Below are 24,446 nucleotides of genomic sequence, written 5' to 3'. Positions count from 1 at the left end.
TTTAGGGGCTCACTTGGACATTAAATTTAAAAGTTTTCGCACTGACAACTTTTCACCCTCAGAGAATGGTATTTCAAAATTAACCGGGTTTTATTTGATCGGAATCGTTTACTTCAGTATTTTCATATCACTGTTTTGAAACGGTTTCAAATAGCTATAAATTAATAAATTTTCCTAAGGCTATTTAAGATTTTTCTTTCGGGTACTTTGTTAGATTATGATATATTGTCATTTTTTGTGATCATAAATATAACTTCACGTGCACCAGGCTGATCAAATATGTAAATTAACCGTAAGACAGGTGTAATATAGGGGCTGCTTAGCTTAATTTCAGATACATTTCACGAAAGCGGTGAAGCTATGTGGGGCAGTTTAATTAATATTAATGAAAGAGTAATTTACTCTGACGTGAATGGTTAGATTACACTATCTACATGGTTAAATACATCACCACGTCATCTATGAAGGCGGATAGGGTCGACTTATCTATTTAGCTTTAGATTACATGAACATTACATAACGATAAAATTACATATCCAGATATATCTGCTGCAAAACAACTAACTACTAAATAAATACCCATTGCATCATGTATGTTGTACGAAGCTAATCACAATGATGAACACATCTTAATTAATTTCAGATTTAGTTTTTAATGATCAAAATAGGAAATTAGTTGTAATACTCGATTATTTAGTGTAAGTTGCTTTTTTGGAGTAATTTTGATATCTTTATCCGAGCGACCAACGCTTTGGATGATTATGCAATAGTTGTTGGATATGTTTAACTTTTTTTTAGTAATCTAAGTGTGATTTCTTCATTGCTTTTGCTTTCAGAATGTGTTCGTAGCCCATTAACGTTCCCTTTATATATTCTGGTGATCGCCTTTGTGCTGATACTTTCGTCTTTTCAAATTACGATCCGAATTGTTTTCCTTTTTCATAATTTTTGGCGTTTTGAATTTGCTGTGGGAATTTGAGTTATCAGTTAATCGTTATGCTCAAATAATATATTTTGTAATGTGAGATAAATGCAGTGTCATCTGCATGTTATAGGATAAATCTTGTTTTGTCTATTAGTTTCTTTACTTGTAGGTTGTCACTATATGAATATATTTTCGATAACAACTGTGGAATATTCCCATCTTCTCCGATTGCTCTACCGTGATTTTTTTTATTTTAACCTTATTTCTTTCTGGCTATATTTTAATTTCTTTCTGGCTAATAACAAGGCTCTTAAAAGTAATTAAAAAATTGAATCAATGATACAACATCCATTATTTTAGAACGTATAAAAATCTCATTTCCCATTGACAGAGAAACTGTTAAAAATGTTGAATAAGTTTTCCAATCAAATGGTATTTTTTGAAGATAGCTTCACATTATTTGCTTGAGCGACAGCAAATAAATCGCCACCAACCCTTTTCTCCAAGTCGTATCATGAATATTGAATTTAAAACTTCCTGAGCGTGCAAAACTTTGTCCAAGTTTTTTCGGTCGTTTTTTTTGCTGACTTCTTTTGGGCAATTTAAATAAAATCTGGGGAAGAAAATTGCTTTTATTAATGATGTTTACCGCCACGAAAATATTTGATCGCGAGGGAGAACGATTTGGGGAAAACTTTGTTTATCTTTTTAACCTTTTCTCATTTATTAAATAACCGGAGGTTGGTTTTAATACTTTTATACCAGCGGAAAGGTTTTAAATCCACTTGATTGTTTACCACAGAGTAAATGTTAATAAAGACTATACCTTGAAATGCACATCTGCCAAATTTATTATTAATGGAAATATCTGATATTGTTTTCACATTGATAGTGTTATACTATTTTCCAGTCCAAAAAGTTCGGAAATAATACGGCTTTCAGCTGCTTTTTTTAATCAATAAATTCCACATATCTATAATAAGGGACTACATTTTATTGATTAATTGAAATCACTTGTAAAATGTAAGCTTTAATCTATTCTAATTACCACACTTGAAAGTTATTTGCTGCTGCAATTTAGTAATAAGCGTAGTTATAAAGTTTTTTTCAGTTTAGTTATTGGCACGGGTCGACACGAAGCGCGAATCATTTTTACAGTGTATCAACAAATAAATGTCGACAGTCGGGGTCCGACAAATTGCTGAAATCCACGATTTTTCTGACATTTACATCCACGTTTTTGGATGTTCACATCCCTACATCCATGTTTTTGAAGAAAATTTCTTTATTTTTGCAGTATTTTCATCCAGTTACCATTTCAAATATTAGATGAGAAACATTAGACTGAAAGCGTAATATATGTATATGTTATTGATACAGATTGGTTCTATTATTTATTTGCCAGTGTAAATAATTTACTTAATTGTAAAACAAGAAAGTAAATATCGCTTTTAATGTGAAATGTGTTCCAATAACACTATTTAAAGTACGTATGAAATATGAAAAGCACCAAGTTTAGCTAATCTCAAAAAAAGGGTTTCTGTGATTTTATAGAACTGGGGTGAAATTACATTTTGGCCGCAATGAAACGTGACGGTCAAATTCGAGTAATAACATTTAATAAGAGATGAAGATTTACTAATTAACTTTGGTGCACAAAACCTGCAAATTTGGGATTGACAGAAATCGCATTAATTTGCATAAAATGTCTTATAGCAGAAAATGTTAGAAAATGTTCTGCTTTTGCCGCTTCGGCTCTCAATTATACCTATACAAACTTTAAATCAAATTCAAATTATATGTAACTGTATTCGTTAATCTTCCGATTTTTTCTCATTTTAGTTTTCCTCAATTATTGACAAATAACTTCTTAAATTTAAGGAAGACATGGATTCGGTCAAATAAAATTTTTGAACATGAACTAACTGAGCTAAAATTTCTAAAGTTTGAACTAATTTTTGACTGAAACTCTATATCAAAAACTTCAACTTGACTAAATCCTAACTAATGTAGCCAATAAAAATATCGGATAAATGAAACCAATGAAGTCGATTTGTTGTAACTCAGTTTATGAGTGAACGCTGGCCTATCAACTTCTTCTAAAAAAACAATAACGTGTAAGAGCTAAAAATCAAGCAACCCAATATTTACACACTGTTCCAACACGTTTTGCACCTATATTTAAACCAGCCTGCATACAAATGACTTTCCTTCCGCAGTTCAGCGTTTACCGTAGTTCATTTATCTATTCCTGAAGCTAACTAAATTTCGAAATTCGCCCGTCTTCAATATAAATGGTTGGACATTATCCAAGTTTTAATTTATCGAAGTCAATTATGCAATTCTACGGCCACTGCGTGGCTATTTTCTAATATGGGACTTGGGCGGCTTGTACTTCTCATCATCGAGACTGCCTGAAATTTTACGAAAATATTTTCGGTTTAAAAATAGGCCAATTAAAAATGTCTATTTATGACTTTCGCCATTGACGATGGCCTCAATGGCGATCAATCTATCATTTTCTCATGCGCTCTTACTATTCTTGTGAGGTTTTTGACCGAGGCCCTAAGGGAATTTGATAAAATGGATATTGAGAAACTTTTGGCAAAAACACTGCAACAAGCATTTTGCTTCATTTGCTTTCTTTTTTTTTTGGAGAATATGTAAATATAATCTAATTTAGCTGCAATTTGATTGAAATAAGCTAAACGCGAGTCTAGATTTCACCAACTAATTTCCAGTTTAGTGCGAAAAGTTGAAATTGTCGTAGCCAAATTAGCAAATTATTGTGGCTAGTTTGTTTAATACAAATTGCTGCTAACAAGTTTTTTCCAGTTATTTGCAATCATCATCATTTGCAGTTATCAAGGCAAATGTAATTACATTTAACAGGATTATTTATACTTCATGTTTTCATTACTAAGGAATTAGTTTATAATTCAATTTGTAATATTTTGAAACGAACGGCACTTAGATTTAACAAAATTACCATTTTTCTCACAGCAAATTAACGGTTCAAGGAAAATTACAGGGGCAAATTTGAATTTGGCAAGTGTTACAATTTCCCTATCGATGTTTTTGGCCTGTATTATAGCATTTTTAAATTGTTACTAAAATTATTCGGTTATATAAACTATCAAAGTTGAATATTGCTGAAGGCTTTATAAATTCACATTTGCATATAAAGTCAAACACATTTTTGCTCTTTACACGTTACATGAATGTTCAGCGTCCTTTCATTTAAATGCGAAAGTAAAGTGCTGCACGGTCCGTAATAGTTAAATAAGCTCCTCCATTTATGCCACAGCGGAATCATTATTCAAACATTAGAAAAGGCGGGTTAAGTGCAACATCGTGTAGGGCGAAGGGACATAAAATCATCGTTCATTAATTATTTGGGTAATCCTTTTCGAGAGAAGTCATTTATTACTGCAAAGGCATTGATATTAGACCGGAAACGGTTTTTCCTCTTTCAATGCGTTGTTAATATTTCGAGCACGACGGATTTAGTTGAGGCCGAAATATGCGTGATTTAATGAGTGTTGAGTGAAAGTTGTAGTTTTTGCTCGCAGTCAGAGATTTAATGGTATATACGTACCTCAGTGTTCAAAATAGCACATCGATATGTGATAAATATGCTCGCATATGTATGATTATTACGACACCACAAATTTATTTTAAACGGGAATAAGTACTAAAAAACTGAAACAAGACGTTAGAAAAATGTGATTCGCAAAAACTGATTTACGACGCAAGACAAAATACGGATTTGAACTTTAGAGATTTGAACCCAAAACTAAATATTTCCGACGTCTAAAGACCATTTTTTCAATCACATACTTTTACTATAAAAATGCAACCTCTTTAGACACTAGAATTTTCCTTGTTAAAAAAAAGAGCTTAAAACTGAAGCTTTTTCGGGGGTTACAATAAAATCAGCTTATCCCAGCGTTAACTGAATTTGTATTATCACTTTTTGTCAAATTACTAATATCATTATTATATCAAATATATAATAATAATGACAAAATCATTAAAACACATCAACAAAAATTATGTTTTGCTTCATCCAGACTTGAAACTTAACACATCCTGCATGCGTCAGCTTAATCAGCTAAGTACTTCCTACGTCGAAGTCTATTGACCTCAGACAGACAAACTTTTATTATTATTATTCTATATAGTAAGTAGTAGCAAAAAATTCAAACAGTATCAGAAACCTTATATTTTCCACGCGAATACTCGAATTTAATGTATAGTAAACGTCCATATACTTAACACATCAAATGCAACTTCCGCTTTAAAATAAATTTAATGGGATTTCCACCTACGTCTCCCTGTTTTCACCTTTGATTACTGGCACTTAAACCTCATTTATCACCACGATGTGATTAAAATCAAGCGGAAGAAGACGTTTAAATATAGAGCGGCTCTATCTAAATTTAAAATCCTTCGCTCCTAAAAATAATAGTTTGTGTCAGTCAGTCACCAATATCACCTACTTATTGTTTGATTGTGCATTTCAAATGCGGAGTTTTGTACGGAAAATCTAGTTGCTTTGAATTAAAAATACATTTTACGACTAGACGGCTATGGAAACGTGTTGTGTTGGTGTGACTTTTCGAAAAATGTGTTATTTTATACTGTATGTTTCTGTGAAAGGACAAAGTTGGAATATCGGTCATATTAAAATGAGTAGTCAGGTATTTGCAAATGAAATTCTTGTATGATAAGAATAAATTGAGGTGTGCTTTAAACTACGATTTCAATTTCAATGTTCAATTCGCGCTACTTTAACGTTCATCTTTACATTATGTACGTATACAAATAATATGAAGAACATTAATTACCATTGCCCATCCAGATCCAGTTGAATACGGACTAATTCGTAGCTTTTAAAGCGATATAAATCTGTGATAGTTGTTTACCAAAATGTAAAGTGAAAAGTGGGAAAAATCGAGACAAATCCAACGAAGCAAACGAAAAGAAGTAATCGAGTGTGCATGCAAAAGGCGTTAGGAGCTTATCTACACATGGTGCAACCGAGCAACAACAACAACGGAAGCCCCGACATGGACTCGCTTGAGGACATGCTGCGGAAGGTAAATATTGTGCTTGTTTTGGTTTTACCTCGGCCTTTCAATTTTCATGCAATAAGTTTTCCAGTTTATAGACAACGTAGCTGGTTGAATATTGATTTTGAATATTCTAGGTACTTTGCAACTGTTTTCGATAAATCCTCTGTTCATCAGTATCGCATCGAATTTTTCAGCTTGTTTCTTACGGCATTGACTATTAAATTTGATGTTTTTGATATCAGGTTACAATGGGAACTTCTGTTAGATCCGACGAGTATATCAAGAATCATTTAATTCTTAAAAACTGACCATTTTCTCACTCATTGGACCAGATCGAATTAATTCAGGTGATACAAATAAATTTAGCATAATTAACTTTAAGAAAACCGAAAATTTCTTTAAAACCGTTATATATTTACAATGGCATTCACTTTGTTAAACAATGTGAAAGTAATCGAAATAACTTCTAATTCTGAAACGCACCAGAGGAAAACAGAGATTCGGGTAACACAAAAACACATGCAGAAGCCATGATGCTAAGGATCTCATTAGGACGCAATAAGAGAGGAATGAAAGCGTTTTTTGAACAAACGATAAAAGCGATGAGATTAATTGAAACACACAAGGGGGAATTAATCAAGCACAAAACAAAGGTAACATATTTCATCAACAGAATAGCGCAGCCTAAAATGGTAGTTTACATTACGTAAAGTGGTAGTTTATGTAACGTATACAAAAGAGAATATAGTCGGAGAGATTAAAGAGCGTATGATAGGGAAATATATTCTAATGAAAGTTGATAGGAAGCAATTGAAAATAAATAAGGAAATAATAGCAATAGTGTTTAAATCTCTTATGATTACAATACACATTACTCAAGGACACAAATAAACAAAAGCTAATGAGTTTTTACGTCAATGAGAATGACAACTATGGAGTAAAGTCAGCCCATAAGCATTTAATGCGCTTTTTTCAAAAATTTCTTTCTCTTTCTTTTTTTCCCAAGCGACACTTTCTCAAGCCTGTTAAATTAATGCATTAATTTTAAGATCTTGCTTTCCGCCCAAAAATAAAGAAACATGTGTTATGTTATGGTGTGTTAAAATGTTTATTTAAACATAGGTCCGCAAACAGTTCGTTTACAAAATAAGGTGTGTCAAAGTTTGAAATTTTTTATTGTATTCTTATCTTTCCTGGGTCTTAGTCAAAGTGTGAAGTAATGCTGGGAATTGAAAATTTGACAACTTTTTGTCTCTTCAACTTCTGTACCTAGAGTTCACTTATTTGATTCAAATTTGAAACGTGGCTGATTTATGATGTTCTACATTACTTATCATGCCATCAATTCAACAGGGTGTTAAATAGTCTGGGTCTTGTTCCTTTTACTACCTCAAACTTTTGTTTTGTGTGACAGATGGCAGACTTTCTTTTTTACTCCTTGCTCAAATTAGAATTTTTTTGGCTACTGCATTTTTTCATATCTGCCTCCCTTTTCGAGTTACGAGTATCTGTAAAGGTATCAGATATTCACCTTCATTTTCTTCACCCTGCATTCCGAGAACGAAGCGTTTGGGTAAATTTTTTCTTATTGCTTATTTTGAATCGCCCATATATGAGAGCACATGGACAAAATCTGAAACTAATCACTAAATATGAACAAACACATTTTGCAAATGGTGAACTCTATCTGGTTTCGAAAGTTTTATTATAATTTATATCCATGTTTACATAATGTAGATTTCTTTCCGATTAAAGATTGCAATTTCTAAGTTCGTAGGTTTAATTTTGGGACAAAACGCGTTTAGAATCGACTTGGTTATAAATTGGTATAATTGGTAAAATATTTTAATTATTGCCAATTTAGATACTGCCGTTTTAGATCGGGTTGCTCCTTTAAAATGAGCCTAAACTTTGGAAAAAGTCATAAATTGAATCATTTTTTTCCATATGCTCAATTTCTCAGATTGAGCTTCTCAGATTCATTTTTTGCCTTAAAACATTCACAGAATGGGCCCCCTTTCATTTTTTTATGGAAGACTTAATATTGAATAAAAAAACTCTGAAAGAGCCGCAAATTTATTTTTGGGGATAAAACGAGCTTTGCAAAAACAAATATCGAAATACGAATTGAAGATTGACTCGTTTTAAGAAAAGCTTTGAGATAATTCAGAAAAAAATATATACATTGGCACAATGGCAAAAAAATATGCAATCGAAAAATTTTCCAGTAGTTTCGGGTACTTAATTGCACATTACTAGATCTATTAGGTGGAAAATATTCAAAAGTTCTGCAGTAGAGCTCGAGGAGACCCCAAATCTTTAAAGGTTTGGCTTATTAAAATCGGTTAAGAACATTTGGATAATTTCTTTGTCAAACTTTTTCATTAGATATATGTTTTTTGTAGTAGAAAACTAACTGTTTGTAACAGTTAATACATATTCTTTTTACTTATGATTTTGCGAATAAATTCTTTATTTTTTGGGTTTATCAGGCGCTTTTTGTTTTGTGTTCACCCGAATTTGCCAGTAGCCAATACACATTGAGAGTTATCCTACGGCTTTATATGTATAAATACAGACATAACGGACACGACGCCTTGTTATAATTGTGAAGTTGGCTGGATGATGTGAAACTTATTGGATGTTTTGCTGAAACGCAATAGACGAAACAGCATTGAAATTTTAATTTAAAAGTCGTAGTAAAAGTTGAAGTAAATTCCAACTAATATTTTCATTCGTTTTTCATGGAATCTTTTGACAAATTCTAACTAACACAGCAAGAAAAATGTTTTCAAGTCGTAATTTGTCTAATTGCATCATAAATAATCCATCTTGCTTTCTAAGTGAACTATCAGATATTGATACCGTCTGCAAAAGGAAAACGCTAATGTACATTGAAGTATGGAAAATTCAATTGAAAATTCAGCCAAGGGCTTTTTATTTCTAACCAATCAGTCATCATCAGAGCCATTAGTAAGTCAAAACATAATAAGTTGCAGCTGATTCGTGGATTCTAATTAAATCCAGACAACTAATTGTAACGAACTGGTCACAAAATTATCAAAAACACTCAAAAGCAGAGCAGCCACAGCCATCCACACGAGAAATCGATACCAAAGTAAGTTGAAGTTAAATTTAGTCAAAGCAAGTTAGTCCAATTTTGACCAGATTGTTAAAATCAGTCATATGTGTGTAATTTGTACCTAGAACGTCACGTAGCTGAGCACATCTGATTGCTTAGGCAGGCGAAAGCCCTCAATTTAATTAAATTGTGCACACTTCGGCAAACATCAATGGTTTTAGTGTGTTGTTTACTTTCCTGTGTTGTTGTTCTTCTGAGTTTTTTGTCTTCTGAGTTTATTTAAATGTATATTTCAGAATAGTAGATAGTACTATTCAGTAAAGTTTTCTAACTCGTAATTATATGTAGTTTATATTTTGATTTATATGATTTAGTTAAGGACAGTGTTCGAAGTGAGTCGCACACAGATATATTAATATAAGTAGATTTTAATATAAAACAATGTGCATTTTAATTAAATTATTTGTAATATTGTATTAATTGTACATTCGTCCTCAAGATCACGCCACGAACAGATTGGTTTGTAGAATCTCCAACCCCATCAGTGGGAGGGCACAAATCATTTATCTTGATTAGGAAGAGAAACGGTCCCAAAACACTTCCTTGGGGAACACAATGTGTACTTTCCATCTAACCCAATGCCACACCATTATTGCCCTTCATTACTGAACACACAAACAAATCCAAATCACCTCGAACTTCTTCTTTCCGTATAGGCAAACAAATGCCTTCGATATACCAACCAATATCCCTGCTGACATTTTGTTTTCTTCAAAAAAGTTAATGATTTGTTGTTGGGTAAATTTCATAGTAGCAGTGTGGGCATGGCGTTCTAAATATCCATGTTGGTATGAATTAAATAAAGCGACCTCACTAAATAAAGCAACGAATCTAACAGTTAATCATAATTATTCATTTTTCCTGGATCCAGTGGTAAAAAGTTCCCTACTGATTAATTCGTCAGGTTACGCTATATTTAACCGATTTTTTAATCACTTAAGATGTTGTCAGTTTTCAGCAAAACAGATGCTGTAAAATAAAAATTGATAAGGTTCTATTGTTAGTTTTATTGCCTCTCACACGACCCGATCTGAGAGACTTTACGCTATTTTCTGGTCTAGAATAACTTCTATACAAGCATTACAAGCTTCATGTATTTCCTTCTACTTCTGAAATAGGATAATTCCTTTGCTAGAATCGTGAACAAATCCTATAGTCATTTAAAAACAATGTAAAAACTGTGAATTTCTCTATGTGTGTGAACGTTAAAATGTACTATTTAATTGTAAATGTTTTAACACTAACCAACAAAATATTTGTTATTAATCAGTAACTAATGCATCGAAAAATTCTAACTAGTTTAACATTGAAATCGTAACAATGCAAAAAATATTATAAAACAAATCAGTAAAGCACATCACGGACTAACCTATTCTAAAAGTCAACAAATATCGAAACCTGACTTATGTATTCATTCTTGTCGGAACTCAAAACATACCACTATACGAGAGGAACGTGTGTGTTTTGTAAAACATTTGTAGCAATTGACACGTAGTAGATCATGTATATCCCGCAAGAAATTGGCCAACCCCTGGAAATTTATGGTACTCCTAATGCATATCATTTAAGGGGAGACATAAACGGGCCGATGTCCAGTTTATGGCTTCGACTTTGAGGTGTGTGTGCTCGATTAAGCATGATATAGCATCTACGTCCTTTGCATAATATTCGGGTGCCCTAATAAATATCCACTAAATGTGATTATATTCAATCAGATATCCGCTTATTTACTGTTCGATGGAAATAATAGCGCATACAATCATCCATAATGGGAATTTTAATTAATGAATTTACTTAAACTGTATGCAAAATGCTAAATAGGTTTTTGCATCGCGTTTTGCGCAAATTAAGTCATTATCCGTGATTTATATTTAACTTTTTTGTCATGGAATATTTCAGTTTTCTGTTTGCAACACCTGTTTGCGTGAGAGATCGCCATAAATCACTTTCAGAAAAAAAGAAGCTTGCATTTAATTAAAAACATGAATTACTTTTTTTAACTTTATATGTAAATTAACTTAATTAAGTTCAGAAGTTCAGAAATATCGATTTGTTTACTATTTTGTTGGTGACTGGTAGTTTTCACCGGTTAAGTGATGAGTTGAAAATATCATATTTCGACTGCTCCACTTAGACATAGATTGCCCGCCTACTAAATGGACGGTTTGTTTAATGGCAAATATCAAAGAATTAAAGATATTTGATATATTTGCTAAAAGTAAACTTCTTATTTGACGGAATCTCAAGATTTCTTTTCTTTGTTTACTGACAGTCATTGAATCGGATTTATAGTCATCGTAGCGAATGACATGAAACATAAGCCGCAAAAAGTAAGAACATTAACTAATGAAAAGCAGGGTAGATATTCGTAGCATTCGTATTAAACCACAAAGACAACGAATAGTTCATTTTAATTTGAAAAGCTGGATTTGCAGTCGAGCCCATAAACCCTGAACAAGGAGTCTTAAGATGTCAAAAATGGAGGAAGTGCAATCTGATTATAGTAGGCGTATCAATTCAATATAGCAATATTAACAATAATGCGAGTTGACGATGTTTTTCTTTTTCAATTTAGCCCTTTATCGTGTGTTCTATGACTTTTTAATTAAAAATAATGGCCCATAAAAAGAATTAAATTTTTCTGTCTGATTTAGGTTGAGTCACTTTTACCTTATAATACGCCTCATTTTTGCAAATAACAGTAGCATAAATCAGCAAATTTCCACTAGAAACACTCTGACGCTGCTGCTTTTTTTCGCCTTCAGAACTGTTTTTTGTATATGCTATCCAAAATAGCAAACAGAATAAAACAGTTCGCGACTGTTTGCATTAAAATTCACGCAAATTTTTGACATTTGTTAGGAAAATCAAATTTTTCAAGCGTGTGAAGGCTTATGGATAAACCTACTTAACTTAACAAACTTTATATTAATTAACATTATTAATTAAATATTACTTAACGTTTCGATTATGTATATATCGATCTTTTTTATAACAATGAACAGATGAAATATTAAGTTAAGTATATAAACCGAACCCAAACAGACAACTATTTGGATCCTGTTTCGGATGACATCTAAATGTAATTTTTTTTTAATGTATGTTTCCTTGTAAATGTTTTCCCCAATTACACTGAGTTATTACGAATGAAGAATGCAGGTTCTACACACCATAGAAAAGCGCTAAAATAAAAAAATATATCAGGAAAACACAAAGTAAACATTTCTACCTTATTTCCTACATTTCTTTAATTTCTTTTCAAATTTAGTAGTCATGAAATATATACAATAAACAATTGACTTGTAACTAACTTAGGTTGTGACTGGCTGTGAACACTTTTTCCGCATTGTCAATAATCCTATTGCTTCAGTCCTCAAGAAGGCTTCCGCCTGATAAAAAATGTAATATAAAAAAATTATTGTTAATTCTGTTCTTTTGCGACCATCGCTTGGAACTGGTAAGTTTTTCGGATTTTTAAGCAGCTGAAAGAAATAATTTATTTAATTAATCTAAAAAATTTAAAAAATGTCTTGATGTTTTGAAAGCACGAGTGCTTTGCATCTGCAGAAGTGTTTTCGCTTGAAACCTCACATTCAGCTGTTGATCAGTCTTCTTCTTTTCTGCTTTATTTATTTTTCCACAACAAGCTAAAAGCCCGGAAAACTCGCCAGTTTCTATCGCAGTTTCACTGAATAACACACTCAGAGTAATTTTTTTTCCTTCTTGGAAACTTACTACTTACTCTGACTTAAATGTGCGTGTAATGTCCTTTTATCGTATAAAGGGGCCTTTACTTCTTTGTCAAATATTTTCAAGGCATTAAATGATTGAATTTAAAAAAAAAAGATTTTGGTGCAATATTGGCTTTTTGCATAATTCAAATGAAAAATATTGTTTAGCACTAAATTTTGGTGTCATATTATAAATAACATTTTCCGTTTCTGAGTTCTTTGATTTCTGAGTTCTATTCTAGTTTATACTTGATTTTGTTTCTATTTTTAAAATTGCTACCGACATATTTGCAAGCAGATTTCTGCTTATAAGAAACTATTCTTGAAGAAAGAATTTGCTTATTGAATCAAATTAACTTCCGCAAGTTTGGAAAACTAAACCCGAATACTAAATATTTCCAATCAGCAACAAAAAACCTATTTCGAATTTATTTGATGCATATACTATCGACTGGATCTTGAGGAAAATCGTATACGGCCAACCGAAACCTGCACGATATGTTACGTGAAATCTACTGCATCCATTTAATCTGATTTATTGTCAGTTTTAAGCGGCGAAGTTTTCAAATCTTTTCTGGTAAACGAAAACAATGACTTGGCGGCACATTTCGCTGACTCAAATCAAATAGAATGGACCCCATTATACATTATATGATCCTGGAAATTTATGGTTGATGGTCGAGTATAAAAGATGAAAATTTTGTCAATATAATAACAAAAATTGTGCGATTTTAAACGTAACCAACATCTTTAATAAACATGCTAAAGCTTCATGCAGGTATGTTCCAAGCTTATCCATCACGAACTAATTCTAATAATTCAGATTCAAATAACCCGCTGCTAATTTGGTTTTCCTGATCAAAGTTCTGTTGACTGAGGAAACAACTCCCGACGAAAACGAAAGATTTGATGAATTTAAACTGTTAATTGCTGAAAATGTTATTTTTTAACTGTCTTAAATTTAATGTATTAAATGTCTTCAGCTACACGAAGATGAGAAAAAAATCGAGAAATTATTAATTTGTAGGCAATTTTCAAATGTTATGTTTCGAGTTCATATATGATTATAATCTTAGCGTAATCTAATAGAATATTCACAATCCTTAGAAACCAAAATACGTTTACATGCACGAAATTCAATTTGCAACAGAAAAAAATAATTTGTAACTCATTTTTCCTGTAAGTTGACCTCAATTGACTAAGCTAATATTATCTCAATTTATCTTGAGGTTAGGTAAATAACACTTTAGAGCTTGTCGTTCAAAAATTAACTTGCTCACAGAACCCTCAGACAATTTCACAAATTTAAACCAAATATATTTTGCTTCCATTTGTTGCTTGAATAGAGTGAGTATTTTGTTCTGGAAAGTGGCTTATTCAAAGCATCCTGTTTTATACACCAAACTTTAGTCGATTTATGACTTTTTCTTAAACCGTTGATATTACAATAAACAGACAATACTTAATAAAATCACGTATGCGTCTAATTAACACGTTTATATGGGATGAAGCTGCAAAATGTGATCAATTCACTTTTACTTTAAAGTGAGACATTTAGACATGTTGTCGGTTTGAGGACAAGCCATAAAACAACTAGATATTGAAAAGAAACGATACGTTTTCTACGAGATTACTAGATTTACCTTAGAGAACGTTGTTTACATTTACAGGAAAAGATCTGGAAATACATTTTACCGCTTAAGAGTGATAAATCAACCGGAATGGTTTGCGCTAGATTACACGCAACATATATTGCAGATTTCTGCTAACTGTGTAAGATTCCGCTATAAATGCGGACCTCACAAAGGCTTGTGCAAATAAATTTTAAATGGATTAACGTATTATTGTTTCGGGGATGTCCCTATTGTTTGGCAATTTATTAGGACGGTCTTAATTAAATACGAAACATAACGTCGTTGTTCCACACTCAGTGGCTGCTGCCAAGAAAGTTGTCCGATTGTAGGTATTACTAATTTAAAGCTTTTGTTGTGGCGTGTTTTGTCTGATTTGGTAGTCTAAAAAGGTATGCAGGGTAAAATTAACGTTTTTACTTTCAGCGCTTAGACCAAACAATGCTGAAATGTGGACTGCGGTTTGTCAACTAGTAAACTAGAAGCTGAAGCTTTAGAGGCAGCCGCACTTTAATTTGTAAAGATTATCTGGAACACCAACGTTATATTTTCAAGAAAACACATCTTTTCAAAAGTTGTGTTTTTGAAGAAGAAACTTGTTGGTTTGCTGGAATCTTTCGTAGTAATTCCTCATCGTCTAATATGCAGGCATTTGGAAAATTGATCTTGCATTGTAGTATTAATTTCTTTTTTTGCAGCAAAATCTTAGAGTTTCTAGCATTTTTGCCAAATTAGGGAATTACTGGGCTTAATTAATTTCTTCCTTGGGAAAGTTTCCGAAAGTTGCCCCCAAAGGTGCAATAACATCTTCAATATCGAAACGTAAGATATTCTGCATCTGAAAAACATGTACGAAAAGTTACAATATTTCCGTGTCCAAAAGTGAATGGAATTAAGTGAACTTGACGATGTTTATCTGGTTTTGTTTGATGGATTTCGAAAACTTTTTGCATATAAAATCACAACGCAAAGGTTTATATTTGGGGAAATGCGGACAAGGAATAACATTTTTCTTTTTTGAAAAAATCTAGTCCATTAGAAGAATTTCGCCCTGCCATAAAGACTTTTTTGTCATTCGCTTAAATTGCAATTCAAAATTGATCAAACTTGAAAAATTTGCAATTTCCTGATGACAAATCCTTGCTGTTAAGTTACCCAAAAATTAATCCCAATTATTAAAGTTAAATTTTGTGAGCCGGCACCGAATAAAAGGGATTCAAGTTTAGGGCACATCAGTGCTTAAGTTAGCACTGTAATGTAAACTTGAACATATTTCGAAAGTTAGTTGATAAATCTGTAATCAGTTTAGTTAGTAGCAAACTGCACGTTGTAACACTAATTTAAACTAGTCGTTAATATTCCCATGTAAGAACTTCAGATGGAATTAGTTGTGAATTAACATGCAACAGACCAGTGCAGACAATTCTACTTTTTGCCTGTCCGAATGAGTTGGGTTTCCTAACTCAGTTGGTCACAGACAAGGTGTGGAAATTGCAACCTTATTATCCAATCATTGAACGAATAATTATATTTCTGAAATTAGGCAATTGCTTTAGTATGAATTAATTTTCTGAAGTTTTTTGCTTGCACTTTGATGTGCTTAAAATTGATATTAATCTACTAATGTGTCTTACATTTTTTTAACACATACTATTTACGCTTTATTCAATTTTTACAATTTTAAGCACAGTTTTGTTCAGCTAAAATATGTTGATTTTCTATCGAAATTATATAAAAATGCGAGCCTCACATTATAACCCAACATAGAACAAATTGACCATTCAACCCATACTTACAAGGGATTGATCTTGAAATAATAATGAGCCATTGGAGCTCGTAAATAACGCAAGAAAGTGGCCTCTTTGACGAAAGCTGTTTTTGCATTCAAAACAATATTATTGACTTATTTCTAACTTTCAAACAAATCTAGAGTAACAACTCATCGAACTAATTTAGAGCCCCTGAAAAGTATGCAAAACTTATTATTTAAAACTGTTTTTGAATAGCTTTATGACACAACCGTTTAATGCTAAGAATTAAATAAATTTAATATAAGTACTCTATATTTAAACTTGACTCTACACTTAAAGTATGATCTGAACAACAGCCTGCATGTGAACAAAAATATATAAAAACTTGACAAAATGCATAACTAACATTGATCCAAAACTGTTTAATGCTTTGCCATCGAATATAAAAACATATCAGAAAATCATATTTAATAAAAACTAAGACTGTTTGTTGAGCAAAGCCTAGATCTCTTGTTAAATCTTTTGTGGACTGATCGAGATAGAATGACAAATTTAAGTAAGTTATTTATAGAATACGGAATGAAATTTTGGGCGCGTATACTGTTTAAGAGGTCTTTATTTAATTTAATTTGGCTCTTATTATCTCAAAATAGGACTAATGAACAGTTCAAGTTCAGGTTTCCTAGCATAACATTAGAATGTTGATTCTTATATTTTGTATTAAAGTATGTCTTTTGTACTCTTATTTATTGTTCTCTTCTTGCTATTATTTTACTGAAATATATGTGATTATTAAAAGTGGTATTGTAAATATGACGAAATGTAAAATAATTCTGTGATTGTTAATAATTTAGGTTTGAGAATAATGTTATTATTCTTATTATTATTATTATTATTATAAACTGCAGTAAACGTCAGTTCGGCCGATTTAACCTACTGTTTACGAAAAATTATAATCAGTTTCATAACTATCATCATTTTCAATGGTGAATCTTTTTGTCTAGAATCTTGTATAACATACAGCATAATTACTAAGGAGTGGCTTTGTCTATGAACAATTTGTTGATTATTATTGATGACAAAAAATATAGCTGATATTTCTATAAAAAAGAAGAATTAATTATGTTAAGCAAACTTATTTACTATTTAGTAATTTTGGCGTATTTGCGTCTACTTTAAAAAATTGCAAATAATATCGGACCTGCAAATAAATTAAGACTCAAAAGTAACTAATAACTGTGCAGCAAAATAATGCGCCAGAAATTAGCGATCGAACAAAAAGTGAAATATTCTCAGTGGTTTACGTAAAAAGTTAGCATCATTGCAAAAAAAATGCGAGATAAAATGATAATCCTGCATTAGATTTGAAAATTGAGTACCCACACAAGGGCGATAGAAGCTAACGAAGCAAACGATTGAATGAAAAATTATAGTCTGCCGCTAATTCTGTAGGATCGCAAACAAGGGAACAAAATTAGTAAAATAAATATAGCTTGCAGAGTAAATAAATATTTTTAGCGTTGTACGTAGATCTTAAGATTTAATTGAAGTTAAGCATCGAGCGCTTTCATAGGGGTCTCCTAGAAGAAATTTGTTCGCGAATACACTAACTAGGTAGTACTTTATGTCCCTCAGGTCATAAACTGGAGATTACTTTTTCAAATGTTCAAAGCTCTTTAAATTATGAAAATAGTATCAATGTGTGCAATGTGGAAATGCTATCAAGGTAATAACACAGCCATCAGCGATAATTGACAGTCTATTTATTTTAATTGATATATCAAGAGCTGATAAATGTCCATTGCGGTGAAATTAGTCTACAGGGAGTAGAATGATGCTGGAGCCCTTTATAATGGGGCCCTTATTATTTGTTTGCACTGCTCGTGCTATTGAATCAAATATTTAATGCGAAATGGCAATATTTCACCGTCTGATTAAATTGGGCTCGCACAATACATTGCCAGGTCATTACGGCAGTAGGCACTATTGTGGGTCTTTGCTAAATTAATAGATTTATTTGGAATTCTTATGGGTAGTATTTTATTAGATTTATTGCCGGCTTACACGCAGGCAATTTTAGTAAATCTTGTTTAAAATTCGGTTTGACATTGTTAAATTTGGTTGGAGTGTTGACAAAGCTGTGTAAATTTTTCTAGATACTCCCTTATACATTCTACAGATATTTGTTTAATATATTTGAATTATTACTAGTAGCACGAGTAGAAGACCTAATTAGCATTTAAATAGATCAAATATTTTTCAGTTAGAGGCAAATTAAATATAATGAAATCCTATGTAAATTCAGAGTGTTTTGACTCATTTCTTTGTCGTTTATTTTCTGAATTGATGATTTGAAACAGAAATATTATGTATAAAAGTTACAGCTATAAAAATATATTGTCTGTCCCTGAACATATAATTTTTGAAAAATCTATATAATATCTGATGGCAGCTTCATCTGAATCGCGTAATGAAAGAATTATGTAACAATTCGCATCTTCCGTTAAAATGTTATATGTGTTTTCAAACATTGAGCAGGAAAGCACGACAAGACACCAATAATAACACTCAATTATGGCAAAATTGACTTAAATTATATAAAATTTTTACTTTGCGTTGTACACGTAGACAATTATACAACGCGCAATACTTTCAACTTCACCTGGCTGGTTGAATGATATATTATTACACTGTAAAAGTGGACGTCATAAATAATAAACTAACTGAAATATGTGAAAGGTGAATAGAGTAACAGGTGAAAAGGAAGTTAACATATAATAAGCTAATATAAGAATACTTTGCTCAAAGTCTAGAATAGAAAGCCATAGAATGCACGTTTCTGAAAAAAATATTTACTTCAGTAGGATTTGTATGCATTTTTAAGCACCTGCTGACTTTATTTACAATTCTCTAGTGTTCTATTTAAGTCTATGTGGATTTTAAATGTGTTTAGTTTTATTCCAAACCAAAATTAATTCCTGGGTTTCAGGCATTTATTGTCTTTTTGTATCAATTAAAATACGTTTCGGTGTATTTTTGTATTTTGCATTTCACCATCATCAGTTTTTCTAAAATAACATAGTTAAAAAAAAATTCATTAATATAAAAAACAATCACAGTTCGTCAACAGCCTCATCATATCACACATTAAAATACATCACAATTGCAACACTTTAAAACATCCTGAAATTAATTAGACCTAACAGGTGATTAATCAGGACAATCAAATTTGGGAAGAGACTAGAATTCTTTGTTCAGATACTTAAATATTTTTACTTACACGTGTAGGTCATTTTTCCTTTGAAACTAAAATGAGTAAATAACATAAAACATATTTTCTGCCCGTCCCCAAATTTTTGTAATCTTTAATTCAAGATTTTTATTCTTAAAAATTAAATAAATGATTCATCTAATTAAAATTGAAAGTAAATTAATTTACTAAATAATTTAAGTAAATCTATTAACTAACCATTAATCATAACTTTAAAAAAGTTTAAATTTAATTTTCCCGACTAAAATCCCGACTTAACTATCGAAAACTTTTAGAAGTAGTTAAAAATTTCGATTTAGCTATCAAGCAAAGCTTCAGGACCTTCAAAATTGAACTCAGAACTAAAATGTTAAGGAATAAAATGTCAGCGACGCCTACAAAAAAAATTGGCAAAAAGTGAAAAATAACACCCTAAACCAATGCACTCCCTAATCAGCTACCTATAATTTCAGCATTAGATTTTTTAAATATTTTTACTACACATCTCGTAAACAAAGGGTTTGGCGACTTATGTAAACATACATTTTTTTTCTTATTTTGACTCGTACAATATCATTTGGAACTATGCAACCTAATTTTCCATCGTACTGAATGACAAAATTGGAAAATAAATACGTATAAAAACGTTAGAAACCTTCTTAAAATATAAATTTTACTGCTGAATTACAAGTTTCCTCATACATTAGAAATCAAACATTCAGATGATTTTTCAGCATCTACAAATAAATCACCATTAATGCTAAATGTTTGATATCAACCTAGAGGCACTATTTTCCAAAATATTCAAATTTTTTCCTCCCAAATTGTAGATTACATAGCAAGCAGTAGCAGATAACAGTCTACCAACAATCCGATTCTTCGAACGACCAGCTATTGGAAAAAAAGGATTACAAGACCTTCCATTAAACCCGAAATAGGCAATAAAAATAAGGCTTATCCTTGGAATATTCGTTTTATATTTCCGTCGAGCCTTTGGAACGAATAACAGAGAGTTATTGGCGCTCAAAACGCGCAAAAAATGGATCAACGCCATCGTTATCAGCACAATGTTTTCTAAGTTGGTTGTAAGCTTTTTATAATTTGTTGAGTTTGATTTCGACTAATGTAAACCCAGTGCTCGAGACCACTAAATCAACATCAGCGAATTTCATTCGCTATTGGTTTTAGGTCGAAGCAAATTCATTTTTCCTGTATCCAAACAATGTATAACATCTTTGCCTTTAGGCGACTAGGTAACCGTTTTCATGGCTTCAATTTGTTAGCTTGCTATATTATCTATCTCAATTTCCTCTATTTTCTGAACAAAGTTTAACTGGCCGCTCAGAAACACGGATAGGATTTTGAAGCGTACTGTTTGCGTTTTCAGGAAATGATAAGCATTAGAAATCTAGACCGTTGGAGGCAGAGTGGACGAATAGCTTCCGGGTGTATAACTTTAACATTGTATTACGATAAATTCGCATCCTAATAATATTCGGAAATCTGAATCTGCAGCAAACATTTCCCTTTTAGTTTATTATCGAAGATTCTATCGGGAACCCTTCTGATATTTATACTAGACTGTTCAAATTGGGTGTTGATTCTTTAAGGAAGTATGTGAGCCTGTTCGGAGAGAATAAAAAAATTAAATTAAATTCGGGTTTAGTTCTCGAAGACATTAGCTCCAGAAGATGCACTTTCAACTTTGCTACTAAGTTAAATTTTTAGTCATTCTAAACACACTATCTACTCAGGAACAACAATTAATGTGGTGCTGATTTTGATTATAGCATCGCTAAAACCAGACATGGAAAACGACTTTTGTAACCAATTTTTTTGCAACTGCATTAACGACTTTATGCTTCTGTTAATTGATCCCATTTTCTGTATTTGCGTTTTAACGTCATCTTTTGTTTTATTGATTTTCGAATAAAGCAACAAATATTTACCTACGGTTTAAACGTGGTTTGGATTATGTGTTTTGAGAATATCTCTTTTTTGGGGGAATTTTTGGGGCGCTTAAAAGAATACTGAAAAACCGGACTATGAACAATTAATTAAGATCGCAAAGGGGCGATATGGTAAATTTAGTTGCAAGAGGAAGACGCTTGCATTGAAAGCGGAAAGTTGTAAAACATCCGTATTAAAAGCAGTCACAAAATTCAGATTGTACAGTCTTCTTAAAGCATTAATATTTTAGTTAAATTAATTAACAATCCAATTCTGCAAGATTTACAATACATGTGTCTAAAATTTCCAATAGCTTTAAAAACTGAAAAAACTACAACTTATTTTGAAAAAAAGGTTGAAAATATAATTAGTGTAACACAGTGGCTGATTAACATTCGACGGATTGAAGCGTTTTTCAGTTTTTTACAAGTGATGACTTAATATTCCTGACTTATTTTGTGTTCTGACAAAGTTTTTTTCCTTGCTGCGGATCTGAAGCTATTTTCTTTGTAGTTGTCTTTTATATTCCATAATGTCGCATGCGTACAATTTGAAATCACGATATTTCCCTTTACTATTATACTTATTATGTATAAATTTGTAGCAGTTTGTAGGTGAAATATAATCGGATCAATAGCAATATTTTGTTTGTCATTAACTTTAGAACGCTGTTTCTGTATCTTCGAACCTAATTTTTGTGTCTTAAAAGAATAAGATACTTTATATATATTTTGAAAAAATTGACTCCTAAAACACACAGTTTCACGTGAAAATGACTCACTTTTAATACCGCCATTAAAAAGTCCAAAGTGTTGAAAATAACTGAAAAAGAATCGAAATCGTTTTCAAAGTTTTGTTCCTTAGGCCCGAAGTAAATAAAATTTACTTGCTTGATGTTGCTATATTTTTATTGTGATTAGTAATTTTATAATGAGTCGCGGTTACATCGAGCTACACGAAAAATTGATGAATATATTTATATAATTGTTTGTCGCTTCCAGCATTAGAAACTCTTTTCTACAAAATAGAGTTTGCTTGCTTATTGAACTATAAACGCTTATTGAGTAAATAGAATGTATGTTCAACATAATTTATTACTTCCATATTAATGTCGAAGAAAAACTGCTCTAGTAACATGAATTAATCCATTAAAAAACAAAAAATGATCATAACGGGAAGGATCCCAAATAATGGAACATTTAGCATCAACATTTTGACAAATAAAAAGTAATCCAAAAATCATGTAACTCGTAATTAAAACGACCTAATTGCCAAAGTTTTGAATGCCCCTAAAAAAAATTAAAAACAGATTATGGACAATTAGTTAATGGGCAATATAGTTTGGTTTCAACTTTCAGAAGCAAGCCCTTTAGCAATACAAGCAGAAAGTTGTAAAACAGTAGTGTTACATAAACTAATTAGAACATAACAAAATTTATAGTTCTTTGCAACCTTAACCATTCACGGTTTGGGTTTAATTGATTAGCAAACCAACTGAGAAAGATCTATAATGCATCTGTCTCCATTCCTATAGACCACTGTACAATAGCTTAGAAAATGTATTTTTTTATTTAAAACAATAATTACTATGACACAGTGATTGATTCACATTAGGCGAATGTGAACATTGAAAAATATAATTAATATTGATTGCTGATTTATTTTGCGTTCACTTTTTTTGTTTGCTGTTGATCCAAAACTGTTTCCTTTGTGATTATATCCACAGGGTTGCATGCGCAGTTTTAAATAACTACATTTCGTATTATTATTATACTATTATTATGTATACATTTGTAAGTAAACTGTAAGCGGATCAATAGGCACAAATATGAAAAAACTTCAATGTGTTGAATCAACTTTATTGAAAAGAAGCACAACTAGTTCATAAAGTTGAAACTAAACGATATAAATGCAAAACCACGTGTTGCGTTTGTTTATCAATCAAAAACTCTTAGCTTTCCGGGCACGTACGAGATATAAGCCACCCCCTGGTGTATTCTGACCTCGCCTGTTCCATGACGATAGTAGAATAGCATCGTTCCGCTTTAAGAGAAAATAAATGAGCATAGATTTGTTATAGTTGAACGAAGACTAAAACTAGGATGCATTTGATCTGTTACATTACAGTGGGCGTTTAGATTTTATCGATAAAACTGCAACCTTTGGTAATGCACTGAATAATACCAGTTTTTTCTATAAACTTTATAGGAACCGGTTCCAGAATATCGACGTAGCAAAACAGATTGTACCAAACAATGCAACTCGTTTTAAGAGTTCACTGCACTTTCAATAATGCAAAAAGAGTGTTCATAATATATTAACCACAAAACAATGTATTTATTTTTAATGCTTTATGTGCTACTGTACATACTAAATCGAAGTGTGGGCGGAATGCATTATTTAAATCAGATTTTATTATTAATAAATACGTTTTTCGTATTCAGCAAAATTAATTAAATTTCTGTTTTTATTTTATATTAACCGCAAAAAACCAGTTGTGCGCAAAATATTTATTGTCGTGAATATTTTCAACACATTCTTCATATTTTCTTCTAACCTAAAACACTATTCAAGGAACGAGAAAGGTGTAGACCGAAACAGAACACGCAAATGATTATTCATTAAAGCCTTTCCCGACTAATGAAAGAATAATAGCCAGAGTCGTAATTTCAAGTGTTACTTCAATTTTCCTTGTCATAATAATTACATTAGACATTTCACCTTCAAGTTGCAAGAGATACCTTTAGCACTTATTGGATACTATTTTAAGAGGATAAATAGATAGTCTAATAGCATTACTGATTATTAAAGTTATTTTGTAAATATCGGTTAATAATATTAGGGATAACTTTAATTTTCTAGACCAAATAAAGTAGATTATTTTACATTTAACTCAAAATTAATTCCTGGGTTTCAGTCATTTATTGTCTTTATTTATCAATTAAAATACGTTTCGGTGTATTTTTCCACCATCATCAGTTTTTACGT

The 24,446-nt window shown here is 31.5% G+C and overlaps 1 protein-coding gene and 2 long non-coding RNA genes across 11 annotated transcripts in view; 1 reads left to right on the top strand and 2 right to left on the bottom strand.

Moving 5' to 3' along the window:
• The window catches only part of LOC109546936 (uncharacterized protein CG43867), a 178,826-nt gene that overhangs the window by 109,709 nt on the left and 44,671 nt on the right, over positions 1-24,446 (top strand). The window contains exon 2 of one of the 9 annotated variants that reach the window (XM_048670490.1): positions 5,790-6,027. The exons of 7 other annotated variants lie outside the window; for them this stretch is intronic. In XM_048670490.1, the coding sequence (XP_048526447.1) occupies positions 5,929-6,027 (99 nt within the window). In that variant the 5' untranslated portion in view covers positions 5,790-5,928. Of the gene's footprint in view, positions 1-5,393; positions 6,028-24,446 lie in introns of those variants that run through there. One more of the 9 variants, XM_048670489.1, reaches the window with a different exon arrangement.
• LOC125505830 overlaps positions 1-24,446 on the bottom strand; it is a 48,177-nt gene that overhangs the window by 15,849 nt on the left and 7,882 nt on the right. The gene's annotated exons all lie outside the window — the stretch shown is intronic.
• Positions 23,300-24,446, bottom strand: part of LOC125505829 — a 2,755-nt gene continuing 1,608 nt past the window's right edge. Inside the window, exon 2 of the long non-coding RNA XR_007282455.1 lies at positions 23,300-23,501. This is a non-coding gene — a long non-coding RNA (uncharacterized LOC125505829). The remainder of the gene's footprint in view (positions 23,502-24,446) is intronic.

The sequence above is a fragment of the Dendroctonus ponderosae genome, unplaced genomic scaffold (assembly GCF_020466585.1).
Source record: "Dendroctonus ponderosae isolate FM_Combo_2020 unplaced genomic scaffold, Dpon_F_20191213v2 Dpon_F_20191213_1, whole genome shotgun sequence".
NCBI classification, from domain to species: Eukaryota; Metazoa; Arthropoda; class Insecta; order Coleoptera; family Curculionidae; genus Dendroctonus; species Dendroctonus ponderosae.
This window is presented reverse-complemented; position numbering and strand designations above follow the sequence as displayed.